Genomic DNA, 19,511 nt, shown 5'->3' on the forward strand with positions numbered 1-19,511 from the left:
CATTCAAAGTCCATTCAGAAATCAGATGGCAAATGAGAAGAAGCTGTTCCTGAATCATTGAGTGTGTGTCTTCAGGCTTCCCTACCTCCTTCCTGATGGTAGCAATGAGAACAAGGCATATCCTGGGTGACGGGAGGGTCCGTAAATGATAGATGCCACCTTTTTGAACCATCGCTCCGTGAAGACGTCATGGATACTATGGAGGCTAGTGTCCATGATGGAACTGACTAAGTTTTTAACTCTCTGCTGCTTATTTTGATCCTCTGTAGTAGCCACAAAACCCCCTACCCCCCATATCAGATGATGATGCAACCAGTTAGAATGCTCTCCACCGTACATCTGTAGAAATTTGCGAGTGATTTTGGTGACGTACCAAATCCCCTCAAACTCCTAATGAAATATACCTGCTGTCGTGCCTTCTTTGTAGCTGTATCAATATGTTGGGCCCAGGATAGATTCTCAGAGATATTGACACCCAGGAACTTGAAATTGCTCACTCTCTCCACTTCTGATCCCTCTGAGGACTGGTGTGTGTTCCCTCATCTTACCTTTTCTGATGTCCACAATCAGTTCCTTGGTCTTACTGACACTGAGTGCAAGGTTGTTGCTGCGATACCACTCAACTAGCTGGTATATCTCGCTCCTGTACATCGTCTCATCACCATCTTGAGTTTCTGCCAATAATGGTTATATCATCAGCAAATTTATAGATGACATTTGAGCTGTGCCTAGCCACACAGTCATGGTGTAGAGAAAGTAGAGCAGTGGGCTAAGCACGCATCCCTGAGGTGCACCAGTATTGGTTGTCAGCAAGGTGGAGACGTTATTTCCAATCTGCACAGATTGTGGTCTTCTAGTTAGGAAATCAAGGTTCCAATTGCAGAGGGAGGTACAGAGGCCCAGGTTCTGGAGCTTTTTGATCAGAACTGATAGGAATGGTTATGCTAATTGCTGAGCTGTGTTCAATAAACAGTATCTGGACATAGGTACTTGTATTGCCCAAGTTATTGAAGGCCGGCCGTGTGAAGAACCAATGAGATTGCATCCTTTGTAAATCTATTGTAGTGATGGGCAAATCGCAGTGGTTCCAGTCTTATGCTGAGACAGAAGTTAACTTTAACCATAACCAACCTCTCAAAGCACCTTATCACCCTGGATGTGAGTGCTACTGGATGAGAGTCATTAAGGCAGCTCACCCTGTACTTCTTGGGCACTGGTATAATTGTTGCCCTTTTGAAACAGGTGGGAACTTCCGACTGCAGCAATGAGAGATTGAAAATGTCTTTGAACATCTCCATAATTTGGTTGACACAGGTTTTCAGAGCTCTACCAGGTACTCCATTGGGGCCTGTCGCCTTGCAAGGGTTCACCCTCTTGAAAGACAGCCTGATGTCGGCCTCCGAGACAGAGATGATAGGGTCACCAGGAGCTGCAGAAACCTCATGGCTGTAGTTTGTTCTCCCTTTCAAAGCAAGTATGAAGGGCATTGAGCTCATCTGGGAGTGAAGCATCACTGATATTCATGATGTTAGGTTTCAGTTTGTAGGAAGTAATGTCCTCCAAACCCTGTCAGAGTTGACATACATCCGATGTCACCTCCAACCTCTGTAGGAATTGTTCCTTTGCTCTTGAGGTAACCCTCCGCAAGTTGTACCTTGTCCTCTTGTACAGACCTAGGCCGCCAGACTTGAATCCCGCAGAACTAGCCCACCTCATTCATGCACAGTAAGTTCTTGTAGGCACACACTCATCCACACAGGTTTTTATGAAGTCAGTAACTACTGTGGCATACTCATTCAGATTCGAAGATAAATCCCTGAATACAGTCCAGTCCAAAGATTCAAAGCAGACCTGTAAGTGTTCCTGCACCTCCCTTGTCCATACCTTCTTGATTCTCACTATTGGTGCTGCAGTCTTCAGTCTCTGTCTGTTCCTGGGGATTAGAAGTACAGCCAGGTGATCAGACTTTCCAAAGTATGAGTGTGGGATAGCACGGTAAACACTCCTGAAGGTGGTGTAACAGTGATTCTGTGTTTTGGTTCCTCTAGTACCACAAGTAACTTGTTGGTAATAATTATGTAATTCCCTGGTTAAGATTTCTATGGTTATGCTGTGAGGTAGTTTATATTAGCAGTTTTCTGTAAAGGCAGTGTGCCATGCTGGAAAGTGTGTTTTGGCTTTGGCTAAAATAAGGAAACATATTGTCAAACTTAGGAATGTGAGTCAGCCAGTCAAGATTGTGGGATGTCAGAGAAGGTTCTAGAGAGCTGTGAGGAAGAGTTTTCTGAAGGACAGTAGTCTGGTGTTTTGACAGGAGATGTGGTAAAGAAAAGATTGGGAGAGATGCCCATGGGATTTGGTCTGATGGGAAGACACGATTGCAAGGAGTGCTTTGTGAGACAAAGAAAGAGTCTAACATAGGAAGCTCTATTGGTGATTGGTGATCACAATTCAGCACCATGAATAACGGTTATATCCAGCTTTTGGAAGAGCTGAGCTCCAACAGTCACGTGCAAACTTAGACTGATTTAACAGTAATGGGCCCTTTTTTCATCCTTCTTTTCTTTCTCTTTATAACTGTTTGATAAAGCTGAAATTCTTCATAATTTTATGCAGTGTGTATAATCTGCCATCCAATAAAGGTGTATGGGCAGTATTTACATAGCATTCGCTCAATCAGAGTTGGCTATTGAGCCCCGGTGAGAGGGTTTCAATTATTTAGAGACTTTTTCAAACTGGCCTGGTTAAAATCCCCGGAAATGATGGGGAAGGCATCAGGGTGTGCAGTTTCATGCATGTTTATTACATTGCTCAGAACATCTAAAGCCTGATAGATGTGGCTGCATGGGTGCCTTCCTAGATGTAATACCATTGAAACCCCGACAGGCTATAAACTGGGCATTTCTGAAATGGTAGCTTGTTTGACATTTTCATATCTGGGTTCTGTGATCCACCTTACAATCCCACTCAGATAATCAACTGAAGCATGGCCTGAAGCAGATCTAATTGGCAATTTAAAATTACTATGCAACCTTTGCTAATTGAATTGAATTGACTTTATTACTTACATCATTCAAATACATGAGGAGTAAAAATCTATATGTTACGTCTCCGTCTGAATGTGCAATGTGCAATTTATAGTAATTTGTAATAAATAGTATGTACAACAGGTCAATCAATAGAGCATAGAAATACAATTGTATCAGCGTGAATTCACAACCATTTTTGGTTGAAGCTCTGTAGATTTGTTACATCACATCAAGTACAGTGGTGGAACTGAACAGCTAAGAGAAGAAGGCAGCTTCAGCAACATCTGATCTTCAATGATGATAAGCTTGACATCCAAGAATTAGCAATTATTCGGCCAATAGTGCCAAGTAGTTGAGCAATCCCTGCTTGCTCCTCAGATTTGCATTTTGTGGAAGCCAATATGTTCTATTTCAGGTGGACAAAGGATAAACAAACTAGTGTGGTATCCCTTGTTGACAGCATTCAGTACAATAACATCCTGAAGACTTGTACTAAGAATTGGCCTTTCCTCTTGCCAAGTTGTTCTAGTACAGTTACAATTCTGGCCTCTGCATGACAATGTGGAAAATGAACCAAGCACGTCCTGATCATGAAAAGCAGAACAATTCCAGTCCAGATCACTATTTTACTTTTTATTTTGCAATACAGCATGGAGTAGGCCCTTCCGGCCCTTCAAACCATGCTGCCCCAGCAACCCACAACCCTGATTAACCCTAACCTAATCACGGGGCAATTTACAATGACCAGTTAACCTCCCCGCTACATCTTTGGACTGTGGGAGGAAATCAGAATGCCCATGGAAAACCCACACATTCCACAGGGAGGGCTTCTTACAGAACGGTGCCAGAATTGAACTCCAAACTCTGGAACACCCCAAGCTGTGATAGTGTCGTGCTAACTGCTACACTACTGTGGTGCCTAACTAACCCATGGTTTATCACCCAACCAACCCATTTTCAATCATCAGCATAGAGATGGAATCTGCTGTCAAGGTGCTGTGATTTGTACTTACTTATCAATAATTTGCTCATCAATTATCTTTGGCCTTTATCAGGGCCTTTAGTTGCAAATCACATCAAAGCCTTTGTCCCAGTATGGACCAAGCAACTGACTTTCAGCTGCAACATGGGAGGAATTGCCCTTGACCTTAAGACACTATTTGACTGAGTGTGTGATTAAGAAGCCTTGGAGCAACTGAGATCAATGGACATCAAGTTGAAAATATTCCAATGACTGGAATCATATCTCACTCAGAGGATGATAGCAGTGGTTGATGGAGGTCAATCATTCCAGCCCCAAAACGTCACTGCGGAAGTTCCTAAGATTCAAATATCTTCAACTGCTTCACCAAATATCTTCTCTTCACTGCAAGTTTAGATCTAGAGCATTCATTAATGGACAGTGTTCAATTCTGTTTGTAATGCATTGCAAAATTAAACATCCTTTGCACTCATGCAGCAAGACCCAACAATTTTCAAGCATGGCTTGATAAGAGGCAAGTAACATTTATGAAATAAATTGGCAGGCAATAACCATCTCCATAAGAGAAAATTCAACTAACAATATTGCTATTCAATGGCATCACATTCACTTAGTCCCTGCATCAACGTCCTGGGGTCTCTCTTCATCAGAAACTTAAATAAAGTGACTACTAGAACAAGTCAGTGTCCTGCAGCAAGGCATTCATCTTCTGACACTCCAGAGCCTTTCCACCATCTACCAGCACAGATCAGCAACATGATAGAGTGCTGTTCTCGTGCATAATGAGAGGAGATCCAACAGAAAGGACATGTAAAAAAGATTCACAGGATTCAACAAAGATTCATGTTGGAAGGCTGGAAAGCTCAAGCTAACAGGAAGACTAGACTGGCTGGAACTCTTTTTACATTGAGAAGAGGCCTTAGAGATGTTTATAAATCATTAGGGAAATAGATAAGGTGGACAGCCACAGTCTCCCTACCAGGGAAGGTGAGACTGAAATGGAGAAGGCATCGACTTGAAGTAAGAGGGGAAAGATTTAAAAGAGCCTTGAAAGTAGCTGGGGAGAGTGGGGGCAAGATGGCGCCAGTGAACTACACGACCAAGACAATATCCTTCACAAAACAACTTCTTTCACTTTTTCTTTCAAATGTGGTTTCACTGCTGTTAGAAACTGTTATCTACATGTTAGTGGTGTGTTTTTGGGTGGATTGAGCGATCTGGTGCTCTGCTGTCACCGAGGAGGTTTGGTGAGGTTTCAAATAAAGTGTGCAGCTTGGAGGACAGGTAGGCTGGAGATGGGGTGCAAACCCATGATCAACTCTATTTCTCACTAATTAAAGTGGTGAGGAGGATTGAAGTCATCAAGGACGAGAGCAGAAGACGAGTGGGTGTTCAACGGGTGACCGGTCTCTCTCTCTGTTGCCAGAGAAAGGGGGTTGTGTGTGACGGTCTCTCTCTCTCTCTCTCTCCTCCTCTCACAGCTCCCGTAGGAAGATCCCTGTGTTCGAATGGTCTTGATCTCTCTCCCTCCCTCTCTCTCGATACTGCCAGAGGATGGTGCCGGAGTCTTGGGTCTTAGGCAAGGCTTGATCTATACGGTATGTGGATTAGATTCTGGTTCACGTTATGCGTTGTTGGTTTACGGTTGCTCCTTTTTGTTGCTGCTTTGTGCAGCTTTGATTGGGGCAGACTGGCTCGGCGGCCTGAAGTTAATGAATGACACAGTGCCAGATTGAACTGAATATGCCTGGACTGATTTGATGATATGTGGTTTAGTGTTTTATATTCTATTTTTCTCGCTCATTTTTTTTTGCTGTTTGCGCACATTTGTTCTTTTTTTGCACGTTGGGGTTTGATATTTTTCTTTGAAGGGGTTCCATAGTTTTCTTCCTTTTTTTTGTGGCTGTCTGTGGGAAGATGAATCTCAGAGTTGTATACTGCACACACATTTAGATAATAAATATACTTTGAATCTATGAGGGGAAAGCTTTTCACACTGAGGATGGAATGAGGCAACAGAAGAAATGGTAGAGGCAGGAATAATTACAACTTTAAAAAACATTTGGACTGGTACATGGAAAGAAAAGGTTTGGAGGGATAAATCATGAGATTAGTTCAGGTTGGCACCTTCATCAGCATGGCTGAGTTAGGCTAAAGGGCCAGTTTCTATCCTTTATAATGACTCTACAACTCTCGATAAACCTAACCACTACCCAGTACATACTGCTTTGCTTGTTTGGTGTCCTATCAACTCCCCAAATATTTATTTCCTCTATCCTCTATAGGCTGCTGTATGCACTTTTCCACAAAATGTACGGTTATTTATTGAGACCACTCTAAAAGCACCTTCTAAATCCACAGACTCTGCCCTAAAGAAGGACAAGAGCATTTGGTGCGTGAGAACACCACTAGTTACTGGTTCCCCTCAAAGATGCATACCAACCTGCTTGGAAAAATCTCACCATTCCTTCAAATGCATTTTGGGAGTATTTTTAGCAGAAGGAATACTGTGATTCTAGGAGGTGCATCCATACCACCTTTTCAAGAGCAATTAGGAATCAGTAATAAATGCTAGCATTGTCAGTGATGCCAACAGTTTGAGGAATTAGTGCTGAGATTAGACAACTACTATAGGAATATCAAAGAATTACACCAAATGGCAATGCCAGCTCACACAGTTGTCACTCAAACCCAATAAGAAAATGAGTTAGCAAGTATTTTAGTAGATTAAAGTGCGGTCATTGTTACACTCTGAAACAGACTGTCAGTTGTAATTGTTTTGGTAGTTAAACCTTTTAGAAGTTTTTATAGAAACAATGATGTGAACAGTGCAATATTACTCTTGTAAAACATCGCAATCTCACGGTTTCCAAACCAAATTATTGGAAACTTGAGAGAATATTATTCTAGTTATTTAGAATTATTATTCACTAGATTAAATACTGTTCGTACATGAAAAAAATGGAATGCTGCAAAAGTTGTTTTGCACACCACTGTGTAGAAATTTATGGAATTTATGGAATCTTCCATAAAAATTATTCAGACACTTCAAAACAATAATCAAATATTTTTTGCTTAACTGTTACTCTGCTCTAGCTACTGATAATCCTTATGGCCTCTTCTGTTCTCTATTTAATTTCCTGTCCATATTTCTGTTTATGCTCAAAGCCACAATCTAGTTAATTGGCTAAATAAAGGAAAAAAAGAAAAGAAAGGTCATTCTTGCTGCGGATTGTTCAAAATACTTTTAATACTTTTAAATTAATGAAGACCTGTAAAAACGTGTTAAAAATTTGCACTTTACTAATATAGAAAAAAGCTGCATCAAATAAAGTGGAACAAGAAAAGGTTTGGTGGAAAGGAAGAGGTACAGAGTCAAACATGGAGAGAAAAAGCACAATGCCAAAAAAAATGAGATAGTAAAGACCAAAGGAACTCTGAGTACAAAAGGAAATGTGTGACACAGTAGCTTGTGTAACGTTATGGAACATGAAGTACTTACTCGTCTTTATCCTTGTGAACCTACATGCAAATGGATATAACTATCTATGCTATTATTGAATGGAATATTTACTGTAAGGACCTTGTAAAAATAAACACACACTCAAAACAATGACATTATCATGTGTGTTAGCATTACCATCATAATAAACTGAATAGAGTAGGATACATCAGAAGCAATTCTAGGCACACCTTAGAAGGATGCACCACTATTACTATGTTGTGTGAAAACCATCATGGACAAACTTCATTCATTGCTTTCAATTGCTTTTGCACCATGTACACATAAGTGATCCTGTGATATTATAACCAGCCTACAAATAATATCTTCTGATAGATTTTGTCTCCTGTTTTAGTATTTCATCAACATTATGAAAATTATTGTGCCTTTGTAATCATGGGAAGGCTTAAATGGGACAGCCTATTCTACAGCAAGGAACCTGACGTTGCAGATATCCACATCCAGTCAGTCCTTCTTCCAGGCTGCTTAACCAATGCTTGATCTAGAAAGCAAAGTGAAGAGTTTGAGCCAAAGAGTGACTATGATCTTCTACTATAGGTCAGTGTAGCTTGAAATGCTCTTATATCTCCATCTTTACTCTCAGTCTGGCCCTTTGTTTACTCCTGGATCAAACAACAAACGAATGAAAACCATTCTATTGCTTGCCTGATTAGTATTCATGAAAAGACATATTTTAACCTATTCTCTAAATCTCAAGTTTAACCTGTAATGAGTTTTTCTCTGTCATCCCTATAAGACTATATTGCTCATTACCTTTGATTTGCCTTAAAACGCATCCTAAAAATCACATCCGGCATTACTCCAAAAACATTAATAACCAACAATTACGTTAGGTCCTTTTAAGTTTCCAAAATTGTAATTAGACCTTTCAGATGCAGATGTCAGTTTAATATCAGAGAATATATACAGTATCAGAGCAGAAATTCTTACTCTTTGCAGATATAATAGAAATTAATCACAATGCAGTCCTCAAATAAACCAAAAAATAAGTCCATGTTGTCCTTATAATCAAATATCTATTAATCTCACTTGAAATGCACTTCCTCTAGGAGGGGCAATAATTCAGTTTTCAGTCATCCAGGCAAGTACCATTCTGCACCTAAATTGAATTAGATATTACCAAAAGCCTTTTGCACCAGCATATCAAACACTATTTTCCCTCCTTTTCTTTTCCATAGCCTCACAATATTTGGGTAATTACTGACTTATCTTATTCCATTTTGAAGGCTGCTGTTGAAATGCTCCTACAACACCTTTATAGACAAATGCATCGCAGATCGTATTCATTGTGTACTAAAGATGAGTTATTTTAGATGGTGTGAAACAAAAGTAGACTTTGACCAGCTACAAAAGGAAAAAATGCACATGCATTCTAAAGAATTAGATATTTGTTTACCCAACCTTTAGCACAGTGAGAGGACAAATTACCACAGTTTTCAGGAAAGGCACAACCCCATTGGTGAAATTGATGATAGATCCTATCATGCAATTTGAATCATTATTACGCCGATATTAGACCAATGAGTTACATACACAGTCCTCTGGAGAAGGATCATTGTCGATGATCTTCATCGGCGGAGGAAGAGGGGTATGAGACTCATCATCTGGCTCATCTTCTCCTCCACTCTGCATTCCAGATGAAGACTTGGATAAAGTGCCGCTGGGTGGTTCATCCTTCCTTCCCTTCTGTTAAGAGAAATTACATAAATAATTTCATGTGGTTGATTTATAACCCAGAAAAAGCTTTGAATGACTTGAGAAATGTCCCTTAACATTTCACAGCAGTTCAATTCAGCTAAGTTGCTTTCCTGGACCTTATGTGAAGTACAAATATATATTTCTTTTCCTCCAATTCTTTCCTCACTAAGACTAGAAATATGAACTAAACATACTTTGAAATGCATCAAAAGGGTCCTACAATTGAACAGAAATGGCATTATTTATGAGAGAGAAACAGTGTAGCAGAGTTCAAGTTTGTCTTTCTTGTCTACTTCACATACTTATTTCCACTATTCCTGATCAATTTTGAGATCTACCAACAAACTTGATTTGGTAGCAACAGGTTGTTGATATTCTGATCAAATCTTCCTCTCTTTAATTCAGCTGAGACCAAATATAAGCTGCTGCTACCATTCCAGGTGGGCACGTGGCCAAGTGGTTAAGGCTCTGAAGGTCGTGAGTTCGAGCCCCAGCCGAGGCAACGTGTTGTGTCCTTGAGCAAGGCACTTAATCACAAATTGCTCTGCGACGACACTGGTGCCAACCTGTACAGGTCCTAATGCCCTTCCCTTGGACAACATTGGCGTCGTGGAGAGGGGAGACTTGCAGCATGGGCAACTGCTGGTCTTCCATACAACCTTGCCCAGGCCTGCGCCCTAGAGAGTGAAGACTTTCCGGGTGCAGATCCATGGTCTCACAAGACTAACGGATGCCTTTACACCATTCCAGGCATGATTAATGAACTTTTAAATAGAGCAGAAACTGAACCCGACGAAAGTTTTATTCTGAGCCAAACCCATGAAATAAGATGACAAAAATATACCTATAGTTGTTCCAAAAGCAATGTACCTCATCTGCACTGTCCTCCTGAGGTGCGTTTTCATTCTCCCCTGCTTTGGGTGATGCTGGATCTATGCCAGGTTTGCCATTCCTGCCTCTTTTCTGCTTGACAATTTTCCTGTTATCAGCCTTGCCACTGCTGAGTCTACGAACAGGGCTAGTCAACCATTTCTTCAATGTGTTTCCAGAACGTTTGGGTCCTGGGGAATTCTGCATAGAACTTAGCGAAGGCTGAGGCTGAAGGCTTGAAACAGATTCGGATTTAGTTCCATTGTCATTTGGTGAATAAGCATCTAGAAACAGAACAGACAAAACATTATTTAAACAACCTTAAATCAGAATTTATATGCATTATACAATATAACAAGCTTCTTTTGTATAGTGTTCTCACTAGACATTCACATGAAATATCCATTTTTTGAATAGATAATTCAAACTATTGTAATCATACCCAACCTCCAAGAGGGCCACAACCTTGTCATTGGTTTTGGAGGCTTGTGTACCCCAATGACCCATGGAGCTATGTTTGGCTCTTGGTAGGCTCTCTTATGCCAAATAGGTCAAAGGCTAGAGGCCACACTGAGAGTGTTCACCAGTCCTCCAGTTTCAGGGGTTCAGCTCAGGGCTAGCAACCCTGGTCAAAAAAAAATGTGATGGAAACAGCAATGAAAATTCCTTCTGTGGCCAAGGGCAAACAGACATTGCTGCCCTAAATGCCAGTGGCATAACGGGCAATTAATTAATTCATACCCAATGAGTTAATAAGTAAACTAACCAAACCCAAAACCCACCAAGTCTTTTGGACTTGGCCACAGGATACAAAGAGAAGGACAAAGCACCTACCCACTGGAAAGAAACAACAATGGGACAATTATCAGTGAGAATTCCATCGCACTCACTATAGTTTTCGTGTAGGAAGGGTTTGTCAGGCAAGGGATCTGGGAGATTTCAAGCAGTTTTCTAATGTTAGTTATTGCATAATAAAATATAGCAGGTCAAATCTTTATATATTAAAGAATGTATATTTAAAATGCATAACCTCAATGAATCCTTTACAAAAATTAACCAAGGAAGTTTGATTTGATTTTTAAATATTAGGGAAACCAACTTTTCACAAATTGACTAGTTTCTGAAGTGTTATCTGTAAAAGATTTCAACACTTACAAGGTAGTCCAGTCAGTAGTAATCAGCATAATTAGCTGGACTCTACGAACAGTAAGCATTTCAACATCTAGATATGGACTCCACAGAAACCATACAGACACCAACTACAAAATCAGTGATCACTGACCAAAGACCAAGGAAAGACAGGCTTTACGCTTTGGCTCTTGAAAGGGTCACCCATGCTAAACAGGTCAAAGCATAGAGGCCAGACTAATAGTGGTCCAACATTCCTCCAGGTTTGTGGGTTCAGCTCAGGGCTAACAACCCTGACTAGTAAAACAAAATGGAAACAACAATGAAGAATCCTTCCATGTCTGAGTGCAATGGTATTCCTGAGTCCCCTTCTAGGACCTGCATGACTGACAGTAGCAAAAACCGAGAAGAATCTACTGACACGATGATCGAAGCCTGAACACTGTCAGTGACAGAGGACCTTCACTGATGCCCTGAACGCCAGTGGCATAACAGGCAGTAAGTAAGTACAGGCCTGACAGGCACCATCCCATTAGCTTTTTTACAAGCAGACATGAAGTTATTGTAAAAAGCAGAAAACACCCATTTATTTCTGTCAGCTCATCTTTTTACTATGTGGTATATTAACCTTTGCATTGTAGCTCCAGATGGCAAAAAGACAACTGTATTACATTTCTACCCACAAAGAATAGAAATTGAACACAACATTCAGATCCACTTCTGACAAATATGTTATTATGTACTTCATTAAATATCTTTAATCATTATTTAATAAGCACATAAACACAGCTGGGCTATAAACCAAGCCAGGCTGGGGCTTTTATTGTGAAGTTTTATTTACAATTCAGTTAAAATTGACAGGGTTATGTTTTTTATTTATCAAAAAAACTACAACTTAAGCTACTTTATTTCTGGGTTCACTGAAAAATCTGTTCCTAAATATACAAAATGGAGTTTTAGATTTTTAAACTTCAGAAGGTTTTGAGACATTTTCTTACTCTTAGATTTATGTCAAGAAGCATAACTAAAATAGTTTTTATTATTATTTAAAATGGCCATTTTCAAAAACCAACCTGCGTAAAAGCTTTTACTATTGTTTTAAAATGCACCTTAAGCAAGCATTTTGTTTGAGGAACTGATAGTTTAAAAAAGCTTTCAAAATGCACAGGAAGCAGCATTATGCAATTTTACTGTAAGGGTAATTAGTTATGTAATTAAGCCTCTTACTTGGAAGAACGAATGAGATTATTCATTCAGTGTCAGCATAATAAAGATTAATATGATGCCTGAAGTAAATGGTTTGTTTTGCTGCTAGATTTCTGCTTCCGAAAGTTAGTAGTTAGCTGTTATATCAGATATCAATGCAGGAAACAATTAATTAACTCAGATTTCTGTGTAAATTCTTGTTTATGTCTTTGTTTATGTTTCATATTTTTACTTTTGCATTTTATTTATGGCATATTTGAAAAGTGATCATTTATCAAACTCCCTTAAGTTATTTGGAATCGAGACAAATCTCTAATGGCTGAAGTCATATTCAACACAAAAGCAGGTCGTGACTATGGCTTAATTATTTATCATCTAAGATCTTGTTATCATTGACAAAGGTAGCATTTATTACGTATCTTAAATTGTCCTTGAGAAGGTGGAGGTCAGCTGCCTTCTTGAACAGTTGATATTTCTCTGTTTGAACGTGGAGATATTATTTCTGCAGTTGTATCAGGGAGAGCATTCTGAATGGTTACATCACTACGTGAAGCTGCACAGGATTGTAAACTCAGCCAGCTCTGTCAAAGGCACAACCCTCCCCACCATCTTTAGGAGGTGGTGCCTCAATGTGGTGGCATCCATTATTAGGTGTTCTCACCATCCAGGACATGCCCTCTTCCCATTACTGCCATCGTTGAGAAGGTACCAGAGCTTGTAAACCCACACTTAACATTTTAGGAACAGCTCCTTTCCCACCGCCTTCAGATTTCTGAACAGTCCATGAACACGACCTCAGTATTCTTCTTTTGTGCTATTTATTTATTTCTCTACTTGTTGTTATTTGTCACCTATATTAAAGATTCGAATGATGATGTGGTAAATTGCATTAGTAAATTTGTTGCTGACACCAAGAGTGGACAGTGAGGAAGTCTACCAAAGCTTGCAGCAGGATCTGGACCAGCTGGACAAATAGTATGAGGAATAGCAGATGGAATTTAGTGTAGACAGGTGCGAGGTGTTGCACTTTGGGAGGCGAGACCAGGGTAAGACATACACAGTGCATAGCAGCACACTGAGGAGTGTGTTAGGACAAAGTGATCTGGGAATACAGATCCTTAATTCCTTGAAAATGGTGTCACAGGTAGATAGGTTACTAAAGAGAGCTTTTGGCACATTGGCCTTCATAAATTGAAGTATTGAGTACAGCAGTTGGGGATTATGTTGAAGATGTATTAAGACATTGGTGATGTCTAATTTAGAGTATTGTGCATGGTTCTGGTCACCTACAGGAGAGGCATCATTAAGATAGAGTATGGAGAATATTTACATGGATGTTGCCAGGACTTTATGGAGAAATAATTATGGAGAATAAGAAAGAGTATGGAGAATATTTACAAGGATATTGCCAGGACTTGAGGACTTGATAAAGAAAGGTTGAATAGGAGCAAAGGAGAATGGTGAGAGATTTGGTAGGGGCATGCAAAATTATGAGGAGTATGGATAGGGTAAATGCTTTTTCCACTAAGGTTGGGTGGGACTAACCTAGAGGCTATAGGTTAATGGTGAAAGTTGAAATATTTAAGAAGAACCTGAGAGGAAATTTCTTCATTCAGAGTGTGGTGAATATGGAATGAGCTGCCATTGTGGAAGTGGTGGATATGGGTTCAATTACAACATTCAGAAGAAATTTGGACAAGAGGGGAATGGATGTGGTTGCACGCATGGGAGTGGAATGGAGGGCTATGGTCCAGGGGCAGGTCATTGGGACAAGGCAGAATAATAGTTCAGCACAGACTAGAAGGGCTGAAAGGCCTGCTCCTGTGCTGTAGTGTTCTATGACCCTGTTTATTTGTTTGTATGTTTATTTATTTATTGTTGCAATATATAATGATTTTTTAATGTACTGTATTACTTCCACCAAACAACAAATTTCATGACACGTGTCAGTGATAATCATAAACCTGATTCTGATTCTAACTAGGAGGACCATTTCCCAGGAAGTATGGGAGTCAATCTCTTGGCATTAGTATGGAGAGACAAACAGGCTAGATTGAGGAAGGTTGACAGAATTCATCCCCATAGGGATATCTGTAAATGAGGCGGTTTTCTAAATAACAAAAATATTAGTCGTTTTAGTCATTATTGCTGGGGCAGTCTGTGGCTTCCCACCCCCAAGATTATCAGCTGAATTTTTATTTTACAGCTGCCGTGGAGAGATTTGACTTGGGTCTCTGAATTGTTACACCATGTCTCCCAATTACTTGCCCGATGACTGCATAACCATCATGTCCTAATGCCGATGGCCAATCATCAAACGCTCAGGGGAATGTTCTAGGTCCAACCATTTTCCACTTCCTTCAGTGTAAAGTGTGGACGTTGACTGTTGTTTGTACAATGCTCAATTCTATTTATAACCAGATAGATAATGACACATACCTGCATGAAATAAGACCTTGTCAACAATCAGGTATCTGTTAATGGAATTAATATGTGGTGTGCAACGCTTTCACTACACAAGTGCAGGCTTTCAACATCTTCAAAAAAAAAACACTGAACTACTAACCTTGAAATTCAATGTTAGTATAATCACAGAGAACTCCACCATAAGCAGCCTGGGGATTATTATTGATCAGATACTTAAATAGATGAGTCTGATAAAAACTTGTCCATTTGCCTTTCTGAGTGCAGCTCCTGCAATGCTCAAGAAACTTGACACCATTTGAGATAAAGGGAACTGTTTTATTCATCTTGAATATTATATTTCACCAATTATAATTCCTTGAAATCTCACTTGCATTGTGTTGTTATTCTTACACCACAATGACAGTGTTCTTCATTGGTTAAAACAGTACTATTCTGGGGGTAATTTTAATTCCCAACATATCTGGGTTAGCGTTGAATGCAAAACTAACATTTATTCCAATTGTCTCACACCTGGACCGTAAGCCTCCATATCCCTCCCATCCATGTACTTACTCAAAATCCTCTTATATATCGCAAATAACCGGCATCTACCACTTCCGCTGACAGCTTGAATGAAGAAGGTCCACCTAAGATTCCCCTTAAATATTTCACCTTTCACCCTTAACCTATGATCTCTAGTTCTCGTCTCACTCACCAGGAAGAACAACAATTTAGCACAGACTAGATGGGCCAAAGGGCCTGTTTCTGTACTGTAATGCTCTTATGACTCTATTTAAGTCACAGAATCAAAACCCTGCCCATGCTGCAAACACAGATCCAGAATCAAAATCATCTGAACCTCAGTTCTCGAGCTGGAGTGTGTAAAGGGTATTTGTATTTGCATATACTTGCAAGCGGAGAAGATTTTGGCAACTATTTCATAAGAGTGTGAGAGTATCAGCAAGACCACAACCAAGTTCCCTATTTCAGGAGCCACCTCTCGGTAAAGGGAAGCATTCGTAATGAAATTTACTGTAACGTTCAATGGCTTTATTCAATTGAGGGTAAGAGTATTTGAAGATGAAGGCCTTCAAATAACTTCATGGCCTACCAAGAAGCTAAGATCCCTGCACTGACACATGCTTCTGAGACCTGGAATACTTTGAGTAGGCATCTCAGGGCACTGTAAAATTACCACCAACTCTGTCTCTGCAGAATTCTCCATTGTGAACCAACATCAGTATCCCACCTCAGGACAACATCCCCAGCAATGAAGCCCCAGTTACTCTCAGTATTGAAACTGTAGTTAAGCACTTACTGGTCTTCCGGCCGCCGCGGTGCGGGGAGGCGCGATGCCGCCTCTTGGTGAGGCTGAGGCCGGGGCCCAGCCAGTGCAAGGCAGTGGCGGGCGGAGGGGGCGAGGCCCGAGGCCTGGAGCTGGCCTGCCGCTCGTCGCGACCGCCGCCGCCTGGTACGGACAGCGGGGCGGCGAGCTGCAAGCCCACTTCCATAGGCCAGTAACCAAGGTGATCATCCCAACGGCGGAGCAGGCGGAAGAGGATACATCTCCCAACAGATGCAAAGGCAGATGAGGATGCCCAACAATGGGTAAGGAGGCTTGCGAGCACGCCGCAAGAACTGCCGTAGACCCACAACACTCAGGGCTTGTCTACCTAGCGTGTGAAGCCTGGATTCGGCGGACTGCGCGGAAGAAACCATCACTGGTTCAACGGGCAGAAAGGCGATTCTCAGCAATGCGTCGTGGAGCGCTAAGAGGGCACAGTGAGACACACAGAACACTGCTGGCCATCCACTGCATCCTGACCTATCTCCAGCCGTCTCGACTATGTCTTGCCACTGGGTCTAGATCGGCCGGGACGAGAGAGTGAGGCTGACGACCTGCGCAACTCTCCCTCACTTTAATCGAAGTCAAGCGCAAGTCATGACTTCAAACCCAACGCGCAACCTAAAGTCCTGTGGCGATGGGGGAGTGGCGAAGCAGCAGGTACGGATACACTGGAAGCTGTAGTCACAAACCTGCACACAGGTGGCCCAGGGCGTAGGGTCGCTCTCTACTGGACTGAAGCAGCAGTTGAGTTCGGCAGCCCCCTGGGTGTCTGAGCAGCCCTCTTTAGGATCGCTCTGCTCACCCCCATAGAGGAAGGGGCTGGAAAAGGTGCCTCAAACATAGTCTACTTCACTTCACCCTGGCCAGCTTACCGTGGCTGGTGGGGATCCCTCATAGCGGTCGACCTACAACAGTGAAGAAGAAAGTGATGGTGCTCAACCTTGGCACATGGAACGTGAGAACTCTGCGAGATAACATCAAGGCAGACAGACCAGAGAGATGAACTGCGCTGGTTGCAAAAGAGCTAGCTCGCTACAACGTGGACATAGCAGCTCTCAGCGAAATGCGCCTGGCTGACAAGGGCCAGCTGACAGAACATAGTGGTGGATACATGTTCTTCTGGAGCGGTCGCAGCAGCGCTGAACGATGAGAAGCAGGCGTGGGATTTGCCATCAATTCTAACCTCGCCCGTAAACTCACCAAGCACCCAGAGAGCATCAACGACCGCCTTATGACACTTCAGCTCCCACTTGCAAACAAGAAGAGTGCTACGCTGATTAGTGCCTACGCTCCCACCATGACCAACCCAGATGACATTAAAGACAAGTTCTATGAAGAACTCGACGCCCTCATCTCAGCAATCCCACAGTCAGAGAAGCTCATCGTTCTCGGGGACTTCAATGCCAGAGTAGGGACAGACTACCAAACCTGGGAAGGGATCATTGGAAGACACGGCACTGGCAAGTGTAACAACAACGGCCTTCTGCTCCTCAAGACATGTGCCACACATGACCTTGTCATCACCAACACCCTGTTCCGCTTACCCACCCGTAAGAAGACGTCATGGATGCACCCACGCTCAAAGCACTAGCATCTGATTGACTACATCATCACCAGGAAGAGGGACAGGACGGATGTCAGAGTGACGAGAGCCATGTGTGGTGCCGACTGCTGGACCGACCACCACCTCATTGTGTCCAAGTTCAGGCTTCGCATTCTGCCCATGAGAAGACCCCAAGGGCAGAAGACTGCAAAAAGGCTGAATGTCTCCAAGCTGAAAAGCAACAGGGTTGCAGAAGAATTCGTCGATGACCTTGAAGGCAGACTGCCAGACACACCACAGGAAGAACGGACCAGCGTTGGGGAACAGTGGACGGCCTTCAGAGACGCTGTCTACACTACCGCCCTCGAACATCTCGGACCAGCAACCCGAAGAAACCAAGACTGTTTCGATGAGAATGATGAAGAAATACAGGCACTACTAACGGAGAAACATCAACATTACAGAGCGCATCAGAACGACCCCACGTCGCTAGCCAAGAAAGATGCCTTTACCAACGCAAGAAGAAAGGTGCAGAAAAAACTTTGTGAGATGCAGGACAGCTGGTTCAGCAAGAAGGCCGATGAAATCCAGGGCTATGCAGACAGCCACGACATAAAGCGCTTCTACGATACGCTTTTGGCTGTATACGGACCCCAGTCCTCCGGCTCCTCACCCCTCCTGAACGCAGATGAGACGCAGCTGCTGACAGAGAAGAAGCAGATTCTGGATCGGTGGGCTGAGCACTTTAACAACGTCCTTAACTGTCCTGCCAACATCAACGATGAGGCCATTGCCCGCCTGCCCCAGGCAGAGATCAACAAGAACCTTGGCACCCTCCCCACAGTAGATGAAGTCAGGAAGGCAGTGAAGCAACTCTCTTGTGGCAAAGCGCCAGGACCCGATGCAATCCCTGCTGAGGTATACAAAGCAGGAGGCCCTGTCATGATGCAAAAGCTGACTGTACTCTTCCAGTCCATGTGGAAAAAGGGACAGGTCCCGCAACAGCTGAAAAATGCCAGCATAGTCCACATCTACAAGAGGAAAGGCGACCGCCAGTCTTGCAACAACCACCGAGGCATCTCTCTCTTGTCCATTGTGGGGAAGATTCTGGTCTACGTCCTGCTCAACCGCCTTCTCCAACATCTTGAGCAAGGTCTGCTCCCAGAAAGCTAGTGCGGCTTCCGTGCTGAACGTGGGACCGCGGACATGATTTTTGCTGTGCGCCAGCTCCAGGAAAAATGCCAGGAGCAACACAGCGACCTCTTCGTGACCTTTGCCGATCTAACCAAGGCTTTCGATATGGTCAGCAGAGAAGGCTTGTGGAAGATCATGGAGAAGTTTGGCTGCCCCAGCAAATTCATCACAATCGTCCGGCAGTTCCACGATGGTATGATGGTGAAAGTTCTGGATGACGGCGACGAGTCGGAGGCCTTCCCAGTGACAAATGGCGTCAAACAAGGCTGCGTTCTTGCCCCGACTCTGTTCAGTATGGTATTCTCTGCCACGCTGACAGATGCCTTCCATAACTACGAAGGAGGAATCCACGTCAGGTACAGGACTGACGGCAAGTTGTTCAACCTTAGGCGCCTGCAGGCAGTTACAAAGGTGCAAGAGACCGTCATCAGAGACTTCTTGTTTGCTGATGACTGCGCACTCAATGCCAGCACAGAGCAGGAGATGCAGCATGAAATGGACTGCTTCTCACAAGCCTGCGACAACTTCGGTCTCACTATCAGCACCAAAAAGACCGAAGTTATGTACCAGCCTGCCCCAGGAAA

At 42.5% G+C, this 19,511-nt stretch overlaps 1 protein-coding gene across 1 annotated transcript in view; it reads right to left on the reverse strand.

The window, feature by feature from the left end:
* The window catches only part of kalrna (kalirin RhoGEF kinase a), a 734,185-nt gene that overhangs the window by 96,422 nt on the left and 618,252 nt on the right, over positions 1–19,511 (reverse strand). The window contains exons 35-37 of the mRNA XM_072261937.1: positions 10,103–10,386; positions 9,070–9,178; positions 585–589 (exon numbers count right to left, since the gene is read on the reverse strand). Coding sequence (XP_072118038.1) covers positions 585–589; positions 9,070–9,178; positions 10,103–10,386 — 398 coding nt within the window. The remainder of the gene's footprint in view (positions 1–584; positions 590–9,069; positions 9,179–10,102; positions 10,387–19,511) is intronic.

Source organism: Mobula birostris, chromosome 6 (genome assembly GCF_030028105.1).
Source record: "Mobula birostris isolate sMobBir1 chromosome 6, sMobBir1.hap1, whole genome shotgun sequence".
NCBI lineage: Eukaryota > Metazoa > Chordata > Chondrichthyes > Myliobatiformes > Myliobatidae > Mobula > Mobula birostris.